The sequence below is a fragment of the Gorilla gorilla genome, chromosome 5 (genome assembly GCF_029281585.2).
Source record: "Gorilla gorilla gorilla isolate KB3781 chromosome 5, NHGRI_mGorGor1-v2.1_pri, whole genome shotgun sequence".
NCBI classification, from domain to species: Eukaryota; Metazoa; Chordata; class Mammalia; order Primates; family Hominidae; genus Gorilla; species Gorilla gorilla.
In genome coordinates, this window is record NC_073229.2 from 50300019 (window position 1) to 50316892 (window position 16874).

Genomic DNA, 16874 nt, shown 5'->3' on the forward strand with positions numbered 1-16874 from the left:
TAGGATTTATACTCATAGGGTTTATATGTACGTATTGTGCTGCTACTTATGTACAAGCAACATATAACTAAAAATAAGATATGCATAAAAACAAGTTTTAATTTGATTGAAAATAAAATAACAGTCGTCTCTGACAGTGGAGAAACTATGCTCAAATGATTACTTTGAAATAGACCTCTAAATTATGTACTTTTGGATTTGACATTTCATACTGACTCTCAGATAGCACATAATAGAGAATCCTCCGTCTTCTAAATTTGTCTTTCTCTGAAATCTGTACAAGTCCTTTGATAACACTATATTATTGAAGTCTCTGGAGTGAAACACTATACACTAATTTACAGTTATAAATACAAAATATTGTAGACGGGGTGAAAAAAAGTTCTGATTGACTTGCTAGCTGGTTTCTCATCTCATGTTTGCCAAGTTTGTTTCAGTTGTTATAGTCTGTTCTCAGTTTTTATGCATCGCCTTTTTAAACATTAGGATTACTTTTTTGATTGACAAGTAAAAATTGTATAGTATATTTATATTGTACAGAATGAAGTTTTGATATATGCCTATAGTGTGGAATGTCTAAATCAAGTTATTTTACATATGCATTACCTCACATACTCGTGACATATACATGAAAATCATTATTCTATTGGGAAATAATCTTCCTTCCCTTTTTCTTTTCTTTTCATTTTTTGTCTTCGGAGCCAAATGGACCAGATGATATTTAACTCCATCTTTGAGAAACATTTAATAATGTAATGTGTTTGTGGTACAGGGTGAGTACAGATGCACAGGAGGCCATAGGGTTTAGGCAAAGGGGAGCACAAAAGTTGAAGATGAGGCGCTGCCATCAATGCTGGGACTTCAGGCCAAGGGCAGGAGCTGAGGAAGCCACAAGGGAGGACATTTTCTGCAGTTGCTGAACCAGTAGCAACCAGGTCCTGAGAAAGCCCTCTCTCGTGGAAGGATAACTGCCAGGAGGGAAAGCTTTTCATCCTGCAAAGCTGGGGCAGAAAGTTCTTCTTTGAATGAGTCATCTGCACTTCAGCTCAGGAATCCTGCAAAAGACAGAGGAGAGTGTTGTTTTCAACCTGACTCTACTAACAGTTTCTTTTCCCCTCTTTCAAGGACTCAGATGAGAGCACTGCAGGAAGAAGAAAAACAAGTTCCTGAGTCTCCCAGAGCCAATAGTCCCACAGAGCACAGGCCTTTTCTAAGTGGAGAGGAGGAGTTTTGGTGTAAATTGCCTGATCAGAAATTTGGATCCAAAGTCTTTCCTATTATTTCTGTCTCATGCCTTATCACCTCTACCATCAATTCTAGTGTGTCCAGAGTTTGTTCCTTCCGGTGGGTTCGTGGTTTCGCTGACTTCAAGAATGAAGCCGCGAATCTTCGCAGTGAGTGTTATAGCTCTTAAAGGTGGCACACACCCGAAGAGTGAGCAACAGCAAGATTTATTGTGAAGAGCAAAAGAACAAAGCTTCCACAGCATGGAAGGCGACCTGAGCGGGTTGCTGAGGCTGGCTGGGGTGGCCAGCTTGTATTCCCTTATTTGTCCCCGCCCATGTCCTGCTGATTGGTCCATTTTAAAGAGCATTGATTGGTCCATTTTACAGAGTGTGGATTGCTCCATTTTACAGAGTGCTGATTAGTCCATTTTACAAACATCTATCTAGCCACAGAGTGCCAATTGGTGTGTTTTTACAGAGCACTGATTGGTGCATTTAGAAACCTCTCCTAAGACAGAAAAGTTCTGCAAGTCCCTACCCGACCCAGAAGTCCAGCTGGCTTCACCTCTCACTAGGGAAACCGTATCTGTTTCTAAAAGAGGATTAAAAGGTATTACCTGTTGGCTGAAGTCCAGAGTGTCCTGGGAAAAAGAGGAAAATATATACACTTAAAACTTATGGAAGCAAATCTGTCTTCCAACACAATGTCCCAGCCCCAGATCTCCCACCTGAGAGTTCTCTGTCACCACAACCCACACCAGCCAGGGCAGAGAGGAGCAGAAACAGACCATGTGACCCATGAAGGGTGAAGTGTCTGTCACAGGATCCAGTGTAATTCCATTAGTCTTAGTGGCTCTTCCTTAATCTGCTCCAAGATCTCAAACCAAAGGACCCCTACTTGTTAACCTTCCTCTTGTCTCTGCAGGCCACAAGCTATTATGCTTTCACATAGTAACCACGCACTGATGATTTCTGGATTAGCAGGACATTAGAGCCGTTTGGGGAAAGAAAGGCTTTATTCAGGGCCACTCATATACTGAGAACTAACCTCAGCAAAGCCATATTTCCTCCTCCAGAAAAGCCTATGGAGAGAGCCAGCTACCAAAGGCTGCTCACCTTTCTGATTCCTGAAGTAGATGAACAGCCCAGCCCCAAGGAAGAGCAGGCCCAGCACAAAGCCCCCGACTCCACTCAGCATCTTGCTCTGTCCAGATTCAGACCGTGCTTCTGAGAGAGGAAGCCAGGTTTAGTTATGCTTATTCCAAATTGAACCTCTTTAATTGAGACTCTAAGATTCAGAGCTTTGAAAATGGGGAAGAAGGCTGCCCCACAAGAACTAAAATAACTAGCCATTTCGGGAGAAAAAAAGGATTTCAAATCACACTGAACAGTTACAAGGTTCCGACATCAAACTCATTCAAATATTACAGCCTTGATGTAAGGCATGAGTTCAACATCTGATCCACAGAAAGCCTGAGACTCAATGAGGCTAAGTAGTTTGTCTAGAGTGACAGAACTAATAAAAGAGCTGAGATTGGACTCCCCTCATGTCAGGTAGGCCCCTACACTTCTCCTCTTCCCAGATCACAACAAATAACTCAGATCAACAGCACCAGAAACTCAGTCTCAGACCCAGAGGCAGTGCCTGGAGCCCGGGGAGGGTGGGTGACCCTGACCTGTGACATCATGGGGAGGTTCAAAAGAGGGACAGCCTCTCCTGCCTGGCAGGCGAGACTGCTTCTCCAGGAGGTACAGGTGTTTCTAGAAACACCTACAGGGCTACCCCCAGTGACCTGTGCTGATGGAGATGAGAACATGGAGCAAATGAAAATAGGATGTGGGAGAGGAGAAACCTGACACTCAGGGATTAGCACAGTCCCCTTCTTGGTGGGTGAAAAATTTATGAAGTCAGAAAGCTGCTCACTCCATTCCACTGTGAGAGGGCTTGTCACGCTTGGGTGCTCCACTTGGCAGGTGTAAACCTCTCCACTCCGAGGAACTGTTTCCAGCATCACCAGGGTCTGGAAGGTCCAGTCTCCATTCTGGATCAGGCCTGTGGACACCACCCCAGCCTTCTCTTCCTGGCCATTCCGGAACCACCTGACTTCAATGCTGCCTGGATAGAAACCACTCACAGAGCAGACCAGGAGGTTGTGGTGCTGCAGGAGTTGGGTCTTTGAAGGATACACAGTCACCTTAGGTTGGACTAGGAGAAAAAAAGGTAGAAGGAATGAGTCACGGAGACAGAGTAAGTCTCCTTGTTTGGCTGTTTGTCTGCTTCTCTGCAAATCCAGGCTCTGACCTTGACCAGGCCTCCAGCACAGCTGGCCATGTGGCCTTACAGTGTCATCAGCCTGGAATTTAATCTTGATAGTGAGGACCCATTAGATTTGAGAGATATTGTGAAAAATTGTGTTTGTTTCTTCATAGCTTGAAATTGTCATGCATTGTCAAAGTGTTTACAAATCTTTGAAAGTACAGAGTGTAGTAATTAAAACTGATATCTGAGCCAGGTTGCCTGGTTCAAATCCAAGGTCTGCCTTAAGAGTTTGATTCTTCTGTGTCTCAACTTTGTCACCTATAATGTAGGATAATTATACTAATTTACCTCTTGGGATTATATGAGGATTAATGCATGTAAAATATATAAAACAATGACTGAAGATAACCTTCAATTTATGAGGTCATAAAGCTTCACACTCCATTCCACTGTGAGAGGGCTCATCACACTTGGGTGCTCCACTTGGCACCTATTTATCATCCTTGTACACCTTGACAGAAAAATATGATTTAAAACATTGTGGATAGATAACAGGACAGAGTTGGGTACATGACGAAACCGAATATGAATTTTTAGGAATACTACCGCCATGCACTCACACCTTAGAACACCACAGAAATGGTTCTGCCCCTGGGAAGGTGGGACAGACAGAAATGATTCTCCAAATTTTTACTTTCCCAGAAAAGCATGTCATAAAGCAGAGAGAAGGATTAAGGAACGTCATTTTAGTTTTGAAAGTTCTTATATTTACATTTAGCTGATCAATGCATCTCCCATGCAACACAAGCTTAATTATTATTAGGCCTATCATTGTAAAATGATTTTTCTTTCCAGAATCACATTTGGATTAAGGCAGTGTCTGGGACTCGTCACTTGGGGTGCTTATGCCCAGGAAAATCCCTAACACTAGCAGACTCTCAATAAATGCAATTTTTTTTAGAAGTAAGGAGAAACCTGGAGACAACAATACCACAAAATGGCAGATTTAAGATGGATTGTAAATCATTAATAAAAATTTTGCAACATATTTTATTATATAAAAATGTTCAAATTCTTAACATGGAAAAGAATTTTCAAAATCAACATACAAACCACAAACTGGAGCAAATGCTGAATCAAATATCAATAAAGTGTTAATAATCTCACAGTACAAAGAACCCACAAAGTCACTGAGAAAAATACTAAGCCCTCGAGATATTAGGCAGTAGATCATTGTCCATTACCTACCAAATACAATAGGGAATTCTTACAGCAGTTATTAAAACTGGCCAATAAATAGGTCAAAATAATTCAAAAGAATTATAAATGAAAAAAATATAAATTAAAAATTAACCAGAAACACACATTTTCAACTTTTGGTGAATGTCATAATAAAGGTCAACAAAGGGGAAAGTGAGGTAAGTTGTGTCACAACTACTATATATAAAAGAATAATATGTAACTACTAGAAAACTATTAGCATTATCATAATACAGTAACTGTGTTAAAACTTTAATTCAAAAAGTTAGTTTCACAGTCATTTCTACTATGTAAAAATATACACACTAAAAAAACAAAAAACTAGCAAGAAATTTAGACCTAAAGAGGCTTCAGAGATGCCTCAGAGGTCTCCTCAATTCCCCTAGAAATTAATCTAATGCTTTTACAAACAAACAGCACACACTTTTATTTCAGAGATTACATGAAGGGTGTGTGCCAGGGACAGTCTGGAACTGGCCTCCTCACATTATCCCAAACCTTCCTTACCCCTCAGCTCTCCTCCCCTAAACCTTCACCCCAACCACACACACCTTACATTTCCCTTCCTTGCTTCTCTAAGGACCCGAGACAATCAAGGTCACCTCTCTCTCCAGCCCCCAGCACCCACCTCCCTTGTCACCTCCCCACAGAGGCCTCCAAGAATAAGAAGCAGCCCCCTCCTGCCTCCCCTCCCACAACAGCCTCACAGACACAGACAAAACCACACTCTACACAAACACCTGTGCCCTCAGAACTCCTTGCTCAGGATAGAGAGGATTCTAAATGCTCACAGATGGCGCTCTCTCTCTCTCTCTCTCTCTCTCTCTCTCTCTCACACACACACACACACACACACACACACTCAGATTCCCAGCTCACAGGGACTCAGGCCCCGCCCCGCGCCGCGCTCACCTCGCCGCTGCACTGTGAAGCTCTCCCCAACCCCGTAGTTGTGTCTGCAATAGGTGTCCACCAGGGCCCGCCTGTCTTCCAGGATGTCCTTCTGGCTGTTCCAGTACTCGGCATCAGGCCGCCCCAGCTCCGTCACCGCCCGGTACTCCCCCACGTCGCTGTCGAAGCGCACGTACTCCTCTTGGTTGTAGAAGTATCTGTCCAGGAACCGCACCCTCTCCGTCCCATTGAAGAAATAACACTCACCCGTAGAGTACTCCAAGAAACGTGCTGTGGGGACACGAACGATCCAGTCACACAGGCGGCCTCCTGAGAAGACACTGACAGTGACGCCACCATCCGGGGCTCCCTGGGTGGGGTGCAGGCACTGGGAACCTTAACCGGCCCCACCCGCAACGCCCACCACCTGCAGCCCAGGGGATCCTCCTCTGTCTTCCTGAGGCGAAAGGGGGCCTGGGGGACCAGGCGGGAAAACCACGTCTGATCCCCAGGCTTTTGGGACCCCCCTCCCTGCCTCCAGCCTGTTCTGGAGACCTCCAAGCAGGAGCTGGAGGAGGATCCGCCCCGCACCGCAGCCCGCGCCGCCTCCTCCTGGGAGCCTCCACCCCAAAGACACTCTCTGCTCCTTCTCTCATCCCACACGTTTACCGGTTCCTTAAACAGCACCCACCGCGTTCATCCTGTGAACACTTCCTTAGTGCTGACCTTGTGCCAGGCCTGCGCTGCCTCTAGGAATCCAAATAAGGGAAAACAGACCTCTCCACTCCGCTGCGGGAGCTTAAAGAGCAGTGAAAGCGATGGCCAAAAATCAAACACACAAGAGCTTAGACAGGAATGAGAAATGTCGGAAGTGTGGCGTTCTAGAACAGAGAATAATACGATGATCTCAATTACATTAGGGTGCCAGAGACCCTCTTAATAGTGACGGTTCAGATGTGACTTGACAGGTTAAGCAGGTGTGAGCCAGGGGGCAGAGTGGAGCCCGTGTCTGTTTGGACAAAACGGGAGGCACATTTCAGGTTTAGGAAATCCCATGTACAAAAGCTTGAACTGATGAACTTCTTCAAGAAACTAGAACAAAGTTCACTTAAGCAGAGAGGCTGAGGGGAAGGAGGGTAAAAGATTAGCCTGGAGAAATCACAGGAGCCAGGTATTGAAAAGCCTCTTGGGTGGTGTTAGGATTTTGGATTTATACTAAGGACAATGGGAAAGTATAGAAGAGTTTTAAGGAGAATAAAACCATGATCCCTGTGAATGTCCACAAACCTTCCTTTGCATTTCTAAATCCACAAAACTCAGATATTCAGTTAAAACAACTTGTTTCCACAACTCATCTGGCAAATCTCATCTGATAAGGGTAAGTGGTCGAAGGTGTCTCAGAGCTCTTATTGGTGACATGTGCTTCTGTAGTTTCCATACATATAAATATACATACATATATGTGTGAAAATATGCACATATGTAAAACTATATTTTTGATGTTTTTATCTTTATGTTTGAAGTGTGAAAATGACAAAAATAACTTAAAAATAATCCTTGGGTAAAAGCGAAATGAATAAATAGAAGCATTTTACATTGTGAATAATATCAAATGTAGAATCACTACAGAAATCTGAGGCATGTTAGTGAGAAATAATTTCAGCAGCATCCCTATTTGTGACTTACAAGGGCAAGTTGTTGAAAGTTAATGGAGATAGTGATGACCAACAACTCATGAAAATGTTGAAAAATATTGCATAAGGCAAAAAATAAATATGAAAATATTGAGCTTGCATTGACTAAATGGATTCAACAAGAAAGTGGTTGAATTTATGCAACTGTCTAATTGTTTATAATGAAACAAGCAAAAATAAAAGACTAAACTGTGTGGTGAGTGTATAACAGATGTGAGTCTAGAATTTTCAGAAAGAGCACAGTGTGAACCAGTGCTCTTAGCCCCAGCACTATTGACATTTTGGACCAGATAATTCCTTGTTGATGGCAGAGGCTGTTCTGAACATTGTGGGTTCTCTAGCAGTGTTCCTGGCTTCTACTCATTAAATATCAGAAAAATCCCCTGTTGTGACAACCAAAAATTGTTCCAAACATTGTCACCGTTCCCCAACGATGATGAGAGGGAAGGGAGGGGTGGTGAACCATCCCTGGGTAAGTACCACAGGTGTGAACCATCTGAAAAAATCTGTGTTGAACAAGCTACTATTAGTTATGGAGCAGCTGAGAATTGCATTGAAAAATATTTGTTGAAAATCTTGGTCCTATGTAAAAAGAAGGTTTTGTAGAATTCTGGTCCCAATGCAGTGCTATCTTTTCAGAAAATGAACTTGGTGAGAACCAAGATTTAATGATTTCCTTGCCTTACCAAGCAGTCACTAATCATATCATTTATCGTTCACATCATCTTCTTTCTTAATTTCTCCGCCACTGGTCCACTAATTATCTGTAGTAATGAATCACAACCACAGCTATTTTATTCCCGTTAAATGCCCCAACTAACTCATTTCTTTCAGTCTCCCACTCCCAACAATACTAGCAGGCATCACATTTCCAGCCTTGGCCAGAGGCAGAACTCTTGGTTTTGTAGTCAAGTCCCCTCAGAAAGGAGGAAACCAAGAAAATGACATTCTCATACAGACACTTTACAAAAATGAGCAGCTCCCCAGACTGTGAGCAAGACCTGCAGAAATCTCCCTTTGCCCTTTAGAAATGATGGCAGAGAGGTGTGCACCCTGGATCAAGCAATGTCTATCTTTTTATCCCTAAATTATCTAAGCACTTTCTTACAGAGAAAGTTAAAAATAAACATGTGTGAAGTTGCTGTCACCGTGGCTTGCATGGCTAGCACTGTAATCCATGTCCATGTGTCACACTTAGGGTTGACAGATGTGGCAAATAAAACCAGAGGATGCCCAGTTAAATTTGGATTTTCAATAAATTATGGTTGTGTATCTGAAATTCAGATTTCACTAGGAACATGTATTTTATTTGGTAACTCTTGCCCAACTTGCTAGTCAAACCTCAGAAGAAGGAGTGATTTAATACTTCCTTGTGTTCTTCAACACATGACCATTATAGACATACAGAACTTTTAAAATGATAAATGCAAAATGAATGAAAGTTTCCCCAATACATCGGAACTAGCAGCCCTTGCATCTCTGTCCCCACTCTAAGAAACAACCTGGTACATATGAATATCAGAAATTCTGTCAATAATTCAGACACAATATAGTCACTACTCGCTAATGATGGACAAACTCTCAAACTCTACAATCAGAAAATCTGAATAAAAAGGTGACCTCTTCTACTTCGGTCAATTTTTACCAGCCATAAGCCTTTTTGTAATCTATCAAATGCATTTAATAATAGCGTAATCCTCACAGGATTACTGTTAAGTGTAAAATTAAATGATGACTCTTCTTAGTGGATCACATACTCAAATACATTCCCATTTAAACTTTTATGATCCCTATAACTGCAGCTCACATTATTTTTTGTATTCCTTAATTCTAAAGCAATTACTATCTTCATCATGATTTTGCAGTTGTCTTCTGTTCTTCTATGAGTTTCATAAAGAATTGTCATTCTGAAAACATAGGGCAGAAACACTGGTTTATGTCTAATAATGCAGTCCAGCTAAACCTCACACAAAAGGCATCTGCTGACATAGAAGAAAGGGACTTTCTATATGCTCAGATTTAAACTGCAATCTGATTTCCAGCACTCAATTTGTAATACTGGGTTTTACTTATAACCTCTCAATTTTAGATTCCAGAGATGTATATGTTTTTAAACACCACAGATACAGAAGGATCATTATTGAAATTGCATACTGAAATTCACAGGCCTGGTACACAGTCACTGCAAAATGTTACATGGCATATACTGATGGCGACCGGATTCATTTTATTTATCACTCCATTCTCATGACCTAGAGTAATAACTGGTATATTCTATGTCAATAATAAATATTAGCTGTGTGAAATACTGGCTGTGTGAAATATTGGCTGCGTGATGTTTTGCATGAGTAGTCATCACTGCACACAGGGGCTCTCTAGTATTTCCTCGCTAATAATGACTGAGCATCTCTGGTTCACAGGTCCTCCTGCTTCTCTTCAGCCTCTTTAGCCTTTTCCTTTTGATCCAGCTGGCTCCCTGAACCCAGAGTGCAGTCCTTCCCTGAAGCTCTCTACTCAAAACAGTCAACCTTAACCTCATCCTCACTTCTACTCGCTCTTGAAATTGTCCAATCCAGTTTCCTCCCTGGATACTCCACTGACTGCAAATATCAACTCCACCAAACCCAGCACTTGCTTCTCTGTCAAGTTCTCACTTGCCCCTCCTCTTAGTGGTACTCACCACAATTGGCCTCTCCCTTCTCCTTGAAAAAAATCTATTTTCCTTGACTTACACGCATCATGTTCTCTTGATTTTTCTCCAACATCCCTGGGCTCTTTCTCAGCCCCCTTTGCTGGCCTGTGCCCTGTTCTTTTTTCTCCACACAATCCATCTCCCTATGTATCCTCTTTCACTCCCTGGAATTTAACACACTACACGTATTGATGCCGCCTACATAAATACTTGAAGCCCTAGCCTCACCATGAGTCTTTTAAATGCCATTGACCTTCTGATTGCTCCACATAAATGTCAATAAATCATCTCAAATTTAAACAAAACTTTTATTTCCAACCACCCACTTCAAATCATTTCCTCTCATAGTTTTTCCTATCTCAATAAACAAAACTACCACCCACTTATTTGTCAAAACAAAATCCTCAGGAATAAACTTGATTGTTCCACCCCCTTTACAGTAATTCATTAACAAGGTAAGCAAAAATACATGCCAAGTCTGTCCACTTTATCTTTTTCACCGTCTTTATCACTAATGCACTCCATGAAGCCACAAGCCTGTTTTTGCTGGAGAATTCCCTGCTGTGCTCCTAAATAGTCTTCCTGACCACTTGTGAACCCCAACATTCCAATCCCCACAGAGTAGCTAGAATTAGTTTTAAAAATTGAATATAGGCCGGGGGCAGTGGCTCACGCCTGTAATCCCTGCACTTTGGGAGGCCAAGGTGGGTGGATCACGAGGTCAGGAGATAGAGCCCATCCTGGCTAACACGGTGAAATCCTGTCTCTACTAAAAAATACAAAAACTTAGCCAGGTGTGGTGGCATGTACCTGTGGTCCCAGCTACTCTGGAGGCTGAGTCAGGAGAATCACCTGAACCCAGAAGGCAGAGGTTGCAGTGAGCCGAGATTGTGCCACTACAATCTAGCCTGGGCAACAGAGCAAGACCCCATCACCAAAAAAATAAAATAAAATAAAAATAAATTGAATATAAATTGACTCTCCTTGTAACCATACAGTAGCTTCTCGTATCTATTTAAATAAAATTCAGTCCGGCCGCGGTGGCTCATGCCTGTAATCCCAGCACTTTGGGAGGCCAAGGCAGACAGATTATCTGAGGTCAGGAGTTCGAGACCAGCATGGTCAACATGGTGATACCCCATGTCTACTAAAAATACAAAAAAAAAAATTAATTAGCCAGGTATGGTGGTGGGTGCCTGTAATCTCAGATACTTGGGAAGCTGAGGCAGGAGAATCACTTGAACCAGGGAGGCGAAGGTTGCAGTGAGCCGAGATTGCACCATTGCACTCCAGCCTGGGGAACAAGAACGAAACTCCGTCTCAAAAAAAAAAAAAAAAAAAAATAGGCCAGGCGTGGTGGCTCACACCTGTAGTCTCAGCACTTTGGGAGGCCGAGGCAGGTGGATCACGAGGTCAGGAGATGGAGACCACCCTGGCTAACATGACGAAACGCCGTCACTACTAAAAATACTAAAAATTAGCTAGGCGTGGTGGTGGGTGCCTGTAGTCCCAGCTACTAGGGAGGCTGAGGCAGGAGAATGGCATGAACCCAGGAAGTGGAGCTTGCAGTGAGCTGAGATCGCGCCACTGCACTCCAGCCTGGGCAACAAAGCGAGATTCCATCTCAAAAAATAAATAAATAAATAAATTAAATAAATACATAAAATAAATAAATAAATAAAATAAAATTCAAATTTTTTACCGTGGACATCAGAGCCTATAATGATGAGGCTCCTGACTTTCTCTCTGTGTCCTACCTCATCTTCTGCCTCTCCATTTCCTTACTTTCTATACATCAGCCCCTCTAGCCTTCTTTCTCTCTCTCCACATAATTTCCCACACCAGGGCTTTCCCTTCATTTGGTCTCCCTGGAGCTTTCGTCCATTAGATCTTCATGACTGTCTACTTATTTTGTTGTCTCAGCTGAATGTCACTTTCTCAGGTAGAGCTCCCTAAACATATGAACTAAAGTAGGTGAATCCATGTCTCTCTTCTTCACAAACCTGCTGTCTTTTCTTCAGTGCACTATGACTCTCTAACATTTTATTCTTTGTTAAATGCTTATTGGGTTAGTGTCTGTCTCCTCTATTGTTGTGTAACTTCCATGAGAGTCGGGACCCTCTCTGTCTTAATCAAACAGAATGATCTGAACCTAGAATGGAGCTGAGTACACAGTAGCTGCTGAGAAAAATAAGTGTGGTTTACATGAATAAACCAGGGTATGGAAACTGATCACTGTGGGGATCTTGGAAAGCAAGAAGGGGCTCAAACTCCAGCACTCTTTCATTCTGATGTCACACTAGACCCCTTCTCCTCCTGGTGAGAAATACAGGCAAACTTCTTTCTCCTCCTTCTAGTTGGAAGAAGAATTCACAGATAAAGAAACAGTGATTTAAGAAAAAGGACTTTTTTTATTGAGAGTCATCTCTTTTTGCCTGGGCACGGTGGCTCACATCTATAATCCTAGCATGTTGGGAGGCCAAGGCAGGAGGATTGCTTGAGTCCAGCAGTTTAAGACCAGCCTGGGCAACATGGCAAAATCTCATTTCTACCAAAATTACAAAAATTAGCTGGGCGTGGTTGCCTGCCTGTATTCTCAGCTACTCTGGAGCCTGAGGAGGGAGGATTGCTTGAGCGTGGGAGGCAGAGGTTGCAGTGAGCCTCGATCGCACCACTGAGCTACAGCCTGGGTGACAGAGCCAGGCCCTATCTCAAAAAGAAAAAAACTATCTCTTTCAATGGATCTCATAGTGCTAAGGATCTGTGCAAGCTTTAGAGATTTCTGGAAATGATAACAACATAGCTGGGGAAAAATAAGAGAGAAACTGGAGGAAGAGGTAAGCAGACATGGCTAATTAAGGAAAGCCGAGGGCATGATGGGTCAACCTATGAAATTTAGGACAAGACCTCAGTAAGACAATGAGTTCCCAGGACTTGCTCATTGACTTTCAGCCCTATGAGATGTGAACAATGTCCACATTGTCTCGGTAACCCCACACAGAGTACATAGTTTGAACATTATTAAATTTCTGATATTTGATTATTTTTGACTTACAAAAATAGAATTTTATATAACTCATACTACGTTAGTTAAATCTCTTCTGTCATGTCTAGTTGGAGCACTTAGGAGATGTAGGAGAAACAAGTATAGAAAGGTTAAAAGAGATTCATAATAAACACTAACCTGGGCCAGGTTTTCAGAGGATGCCTTAAGTTCTTTAGGCACCAAAGAATACCTCATAAATGCTCTGTATCTGTAAGGTGACTCCAAGTACTAACGATCTCAGCTTCAGTTCCAGGGATTTTTCCCCACAAGAAAGACAGAGCACTAAGTATAACTTCTGTCAGAGAACCTACACACACTACAGGGGTACAGGCTTTATAAACATTGGAGTTCAGAAAGAAAAGAAAGTAGATAATGGGGAGGCCACTGGGTCCATCCTCACATATGAGGAAGAGGGGCCAACACCACAGGTCCTGTGGAGGACATAACCCAGTATCGTTTAGGAGAGACCCTTTAAATTCCCTTGACTCCCGCAAAATTTTCAGAAAAAACCTCCTTTTGTCTGACATAAGTCAACATAATAAAGGCAAGTGCTGTATGGGGAATTTATTTTAGCATCCTTATTTCCAAATCCTCTAAAGACCCTGAGGACATGTGATGCAAAGGTTTTATTGGTGGAGATTTGAGTAGAAATGACCTGTATGGAGGCCCCTTACACAAGTCTCATGGAGTGGGCAAGTAGCCAAGCTCCTTTTGTGGTGGGGAAATTATTTGGGATCCATATGATAAAGATGGGCAATCTCTGAAAAATACGTCACAATTTCTTAAGGCACCTGGCCTGGGCACAATGTTAACACAACTCCCTATTTTCCCCACCCCATAGTAGCTCAGCACCCACAATGTGCACTTACGTCTGGTGTCCCCAGCCAAAGCCAGTGGGGAGCTCAGCACCATCAGTGTCACTGTCAGAACTGCCATGCAGGAGCCTCCAGGGAGCCTCAGACACACCATGCTGGAGAACAGGACAGGACCAGGGGCCAGAGCAGCAGGCAAGTCTCACTCAGGGAGAACTATGAACCCCTCCACCCACATTCCAAGTTACAGGGAGTAAGTTACTGATTTCCTTGCTCCTGGATTGGGTAATCTAGTGTTGGAGAACCAATCAGCATCTGAGTTCAATAGCATCATCAGTTGCTGGTCAGAGATGCTGTATGAAGGTCGTCTTCTGAAACAGAATTTCCTTCTTTACAGGATTGTTTTTAGTACTTGAAAGGTTTGAACCAGTTGCATGTAAAACACTTTAATTGGGGCGGTATTTTTAGCCCCAATTATTTTAGCTCTGTGCTGGTCAGTGATGTGTTCACAAGTTTGAGCCTTGTAAGAGCATTCATTTCCCACTTGACAAGAGAACTGTTTGCAGGAGTGAGTGTGTGAGTGTGTTCAGGAGTAAAGGAGATGGAGGGGACATGGTTGCAAACCAGGAGACCTTAATCTGGTCCTGTTGCACTATATCTTACTGTTGTAGATTTGTGAAAATTACATCATGTCTCACAGTTGAAATGAAGGCACCGTGATCTTTCAGGTCTTTCAATACTGGAAAATGTGATTCTGTGGATGCCTCAAGGAGCAGCAGCCCTGGGTATCTGATGATATGACAGAATGACAGCTGTTGACTGGAGAGTGTAATCTTTACCTATTTACAGGTAGAGATGTCTCTAATAAGTTAAAGGAAATTGAAAGTTAGTTAATAATTTAATCTTAGTAAAAAGGGTTTTTTCAAGCGTGTCTCCTGATGCTGCCCCCAAGTTTAGTGGCACCTCCAGAACACACACAGGAAGGGGCTTGCAGGGGCCACCTATGTGCAATGGAGGGTCTGAAGGTGCCTTTGTATAGCACTTACCCTAACAATGCGATAAGGTCAACTGTGCAATCCAAGTATTCATGGGTCTGAGAGATCGATCAAGGACTCAAAGTCAGCTGTTGACAGAACAATTTTGTTTTAAAATAATATTTTATGTGAAGAGTGTTCAATCCCTCATTCCTGGTTCCCATTAGGATTTCCTCATTTGATTGAGACTATGGCCCTTTACTATTCCACTTCTCTTGTTTTATCATAAGGGAATATATAAGAAGACTTTGCTGGCAGGACGCGGTGGGTCATGCCTATAATCCCAGCACTTTGGGAGGCTGAGGTGGGCAGATCACTTGAGGTCAGGAGTTCAAGACCAGCCTGGCCAAGATGGTGAAACCCCGTCTCTACTAAAAAAAAAAAAAATACAAAAATCAGCTGGTCTTGGTGGTGCATGCCTGTAATCCCAGCTTCTCGGGAGGCTGAGGCACAAGAATTGCTTGATTCTGGGAGGTAGAGGTTACAGTGAGTTGGGAGCACGCCACTGCACTCCGGTCTGGTCGATGCGGCGAGACTCAGTTTAAAAAAAAAAAGACTTTGCTAACTAATACGTTACAGAATGTTCAGGAAACAGAACCCTAGGGAGAATCTGTGAATTACATCAGTTGATGTAATCGTATAATTTTAAACATACAATTCTACATTTAGATAGCTATTATGCTTTATATTTATATAAATGTAGCATCTAAGATTCAGAATGGACTTCAAAGTATAACTATGCAGATAAAGTTCTGCATTAATTCACACCCTACCACAGTTCTGTTAGGCAGTCTTTCCTTATGTGCCTTAGTGTTTCTAGGAATGGGATACTCACCATGCTGCAATAAAAATGACTAAAATTTCTTAGCAATTTTTGAGCATTTTGCTTTATACTCAGAATTGTACAGAGCTTTCCATACATCATATTTTTAATCAATTCTCACATTAGCTGAATGAGGGATATACCCTTTTCATCCCTACAAGTGAAGAGAATAAAATGATGGAGATTAAACAACTTTTGCAAAGATGCAAGGCTAGTAAACAGTAACTCGGCCTCCCAAAGTGCTGGGATTACAGGCGTGAGCCACCACGTCTGGCCTGCAAAATCTTCTTATATCTTCCCTTACCATAAAACCAGAGAAGTGGACTAGTAAAGGGCCATAGCCTCAAACAAATGAGGAAATCATAATGGGAACCAGGAGTAAGAGACTGAACACTCTTCACATAAAATATTAATTATTTTAAAGCAGAGTTGTTCTGTCCATTCTATTGAACCAGGTTATTATATATGTAATTCCAAACCCCTCAGGCTCTGTCGTTATATTATACTACCTCACATTCAATTTCTAAGGAGAATTATGTCCATTATACTAAAATTATTTTTATCACTTTAATTCATGGCTGTGCAAATCAGTAAGACTACTTCTTTTAATGAATGGCAACATTTTATAGACCTTGGGGTAGATACTTTGTAGCAATTCTAGTTATTTCAAAAGATTCCCCTCATCACCATGGTTACTCTCCTCTGGAAATGACACAATTTGCGTTTATGTTACGTAAGGACATCCATAGCTCCTGCACAAATCTCCTTATTAAAGATAATAACAGCCTCAACATTTATAACTCCATTCTATTACTCTCAATCATCATTTCCAATTTCTCAGCACGAAGTAGTGCAAGTTTGATCATTTCATAATAGAATACAGAAATATATTTCTGTTAATGTGGAAAGTTAAAGATTTCTTGGAGAGGTTGGGTAGAAGTCACTACTGTCCCTGGATTTGAGAATAAACTGTGTTCCTACACTACAGTGATAATTTAGTACTGTTGACAATTGTGCAATTGCAACCAGAATATCACATTTAATTTGATAACAGGAAATCATAATTTACTAATTAACTAATTGTGATGTGGTGATCTAGGAAAGGAAGCTAAGGTTCACCTTAGTATTACAGGATA

At 42.0% G+C, this 16874-nt stretch overlaps 1 protein-coding gene across 3 annotated transcripts in view; it reads right to left on the bottom strand.

Moving 5' to 3' along the window:
• The window catches only part of LOC115935014 (HLA class II histocompatibility antigen, DRB1 beta chain), a 185863-nt gene extending 171719 nt beyond the window's left edge, over window positions 1–14144 (bottom strand). The window contains exons 1-6 of one of the 3 annotated variants that reach the window (XM_031012521.2): window positions 13939–14144; window positions 5659–5928; window positions 3151–3432; window positions 2343–2453; window positions 1844–1867; window positions 721–1055 (exon numbers count right to left, since the gene is read on the bottom strand). In XM_031012521.2, coding sequence (XP_030868381.2) covers window positions 1042–1055; window positions 1844–1867; window positions 2343–2453; window positions 3151–3432; window positions 5659–5928; window positions 13939–14038 — 801 coding nt within the window. In that variant the 5' untranslated portion in view covers window positions 14039–14144 and the 3' untranslated portion in view covers window positions 721–1041. Of the gene's footprint in view, window positions 1–720; window positions 1056–1843; window positions 1868–2342; window positions 2454–3150; window positions 3433–5658; window positions 5968–13938 lie in introns of those variants that run through there. The other 2 variants (XM_055390114.2, XM_055390116.2) reach the window with 2 other exon arrangements.
• Between the last annotated feature and the right edge of the window lie 2730 nt (window positions 14145–16874).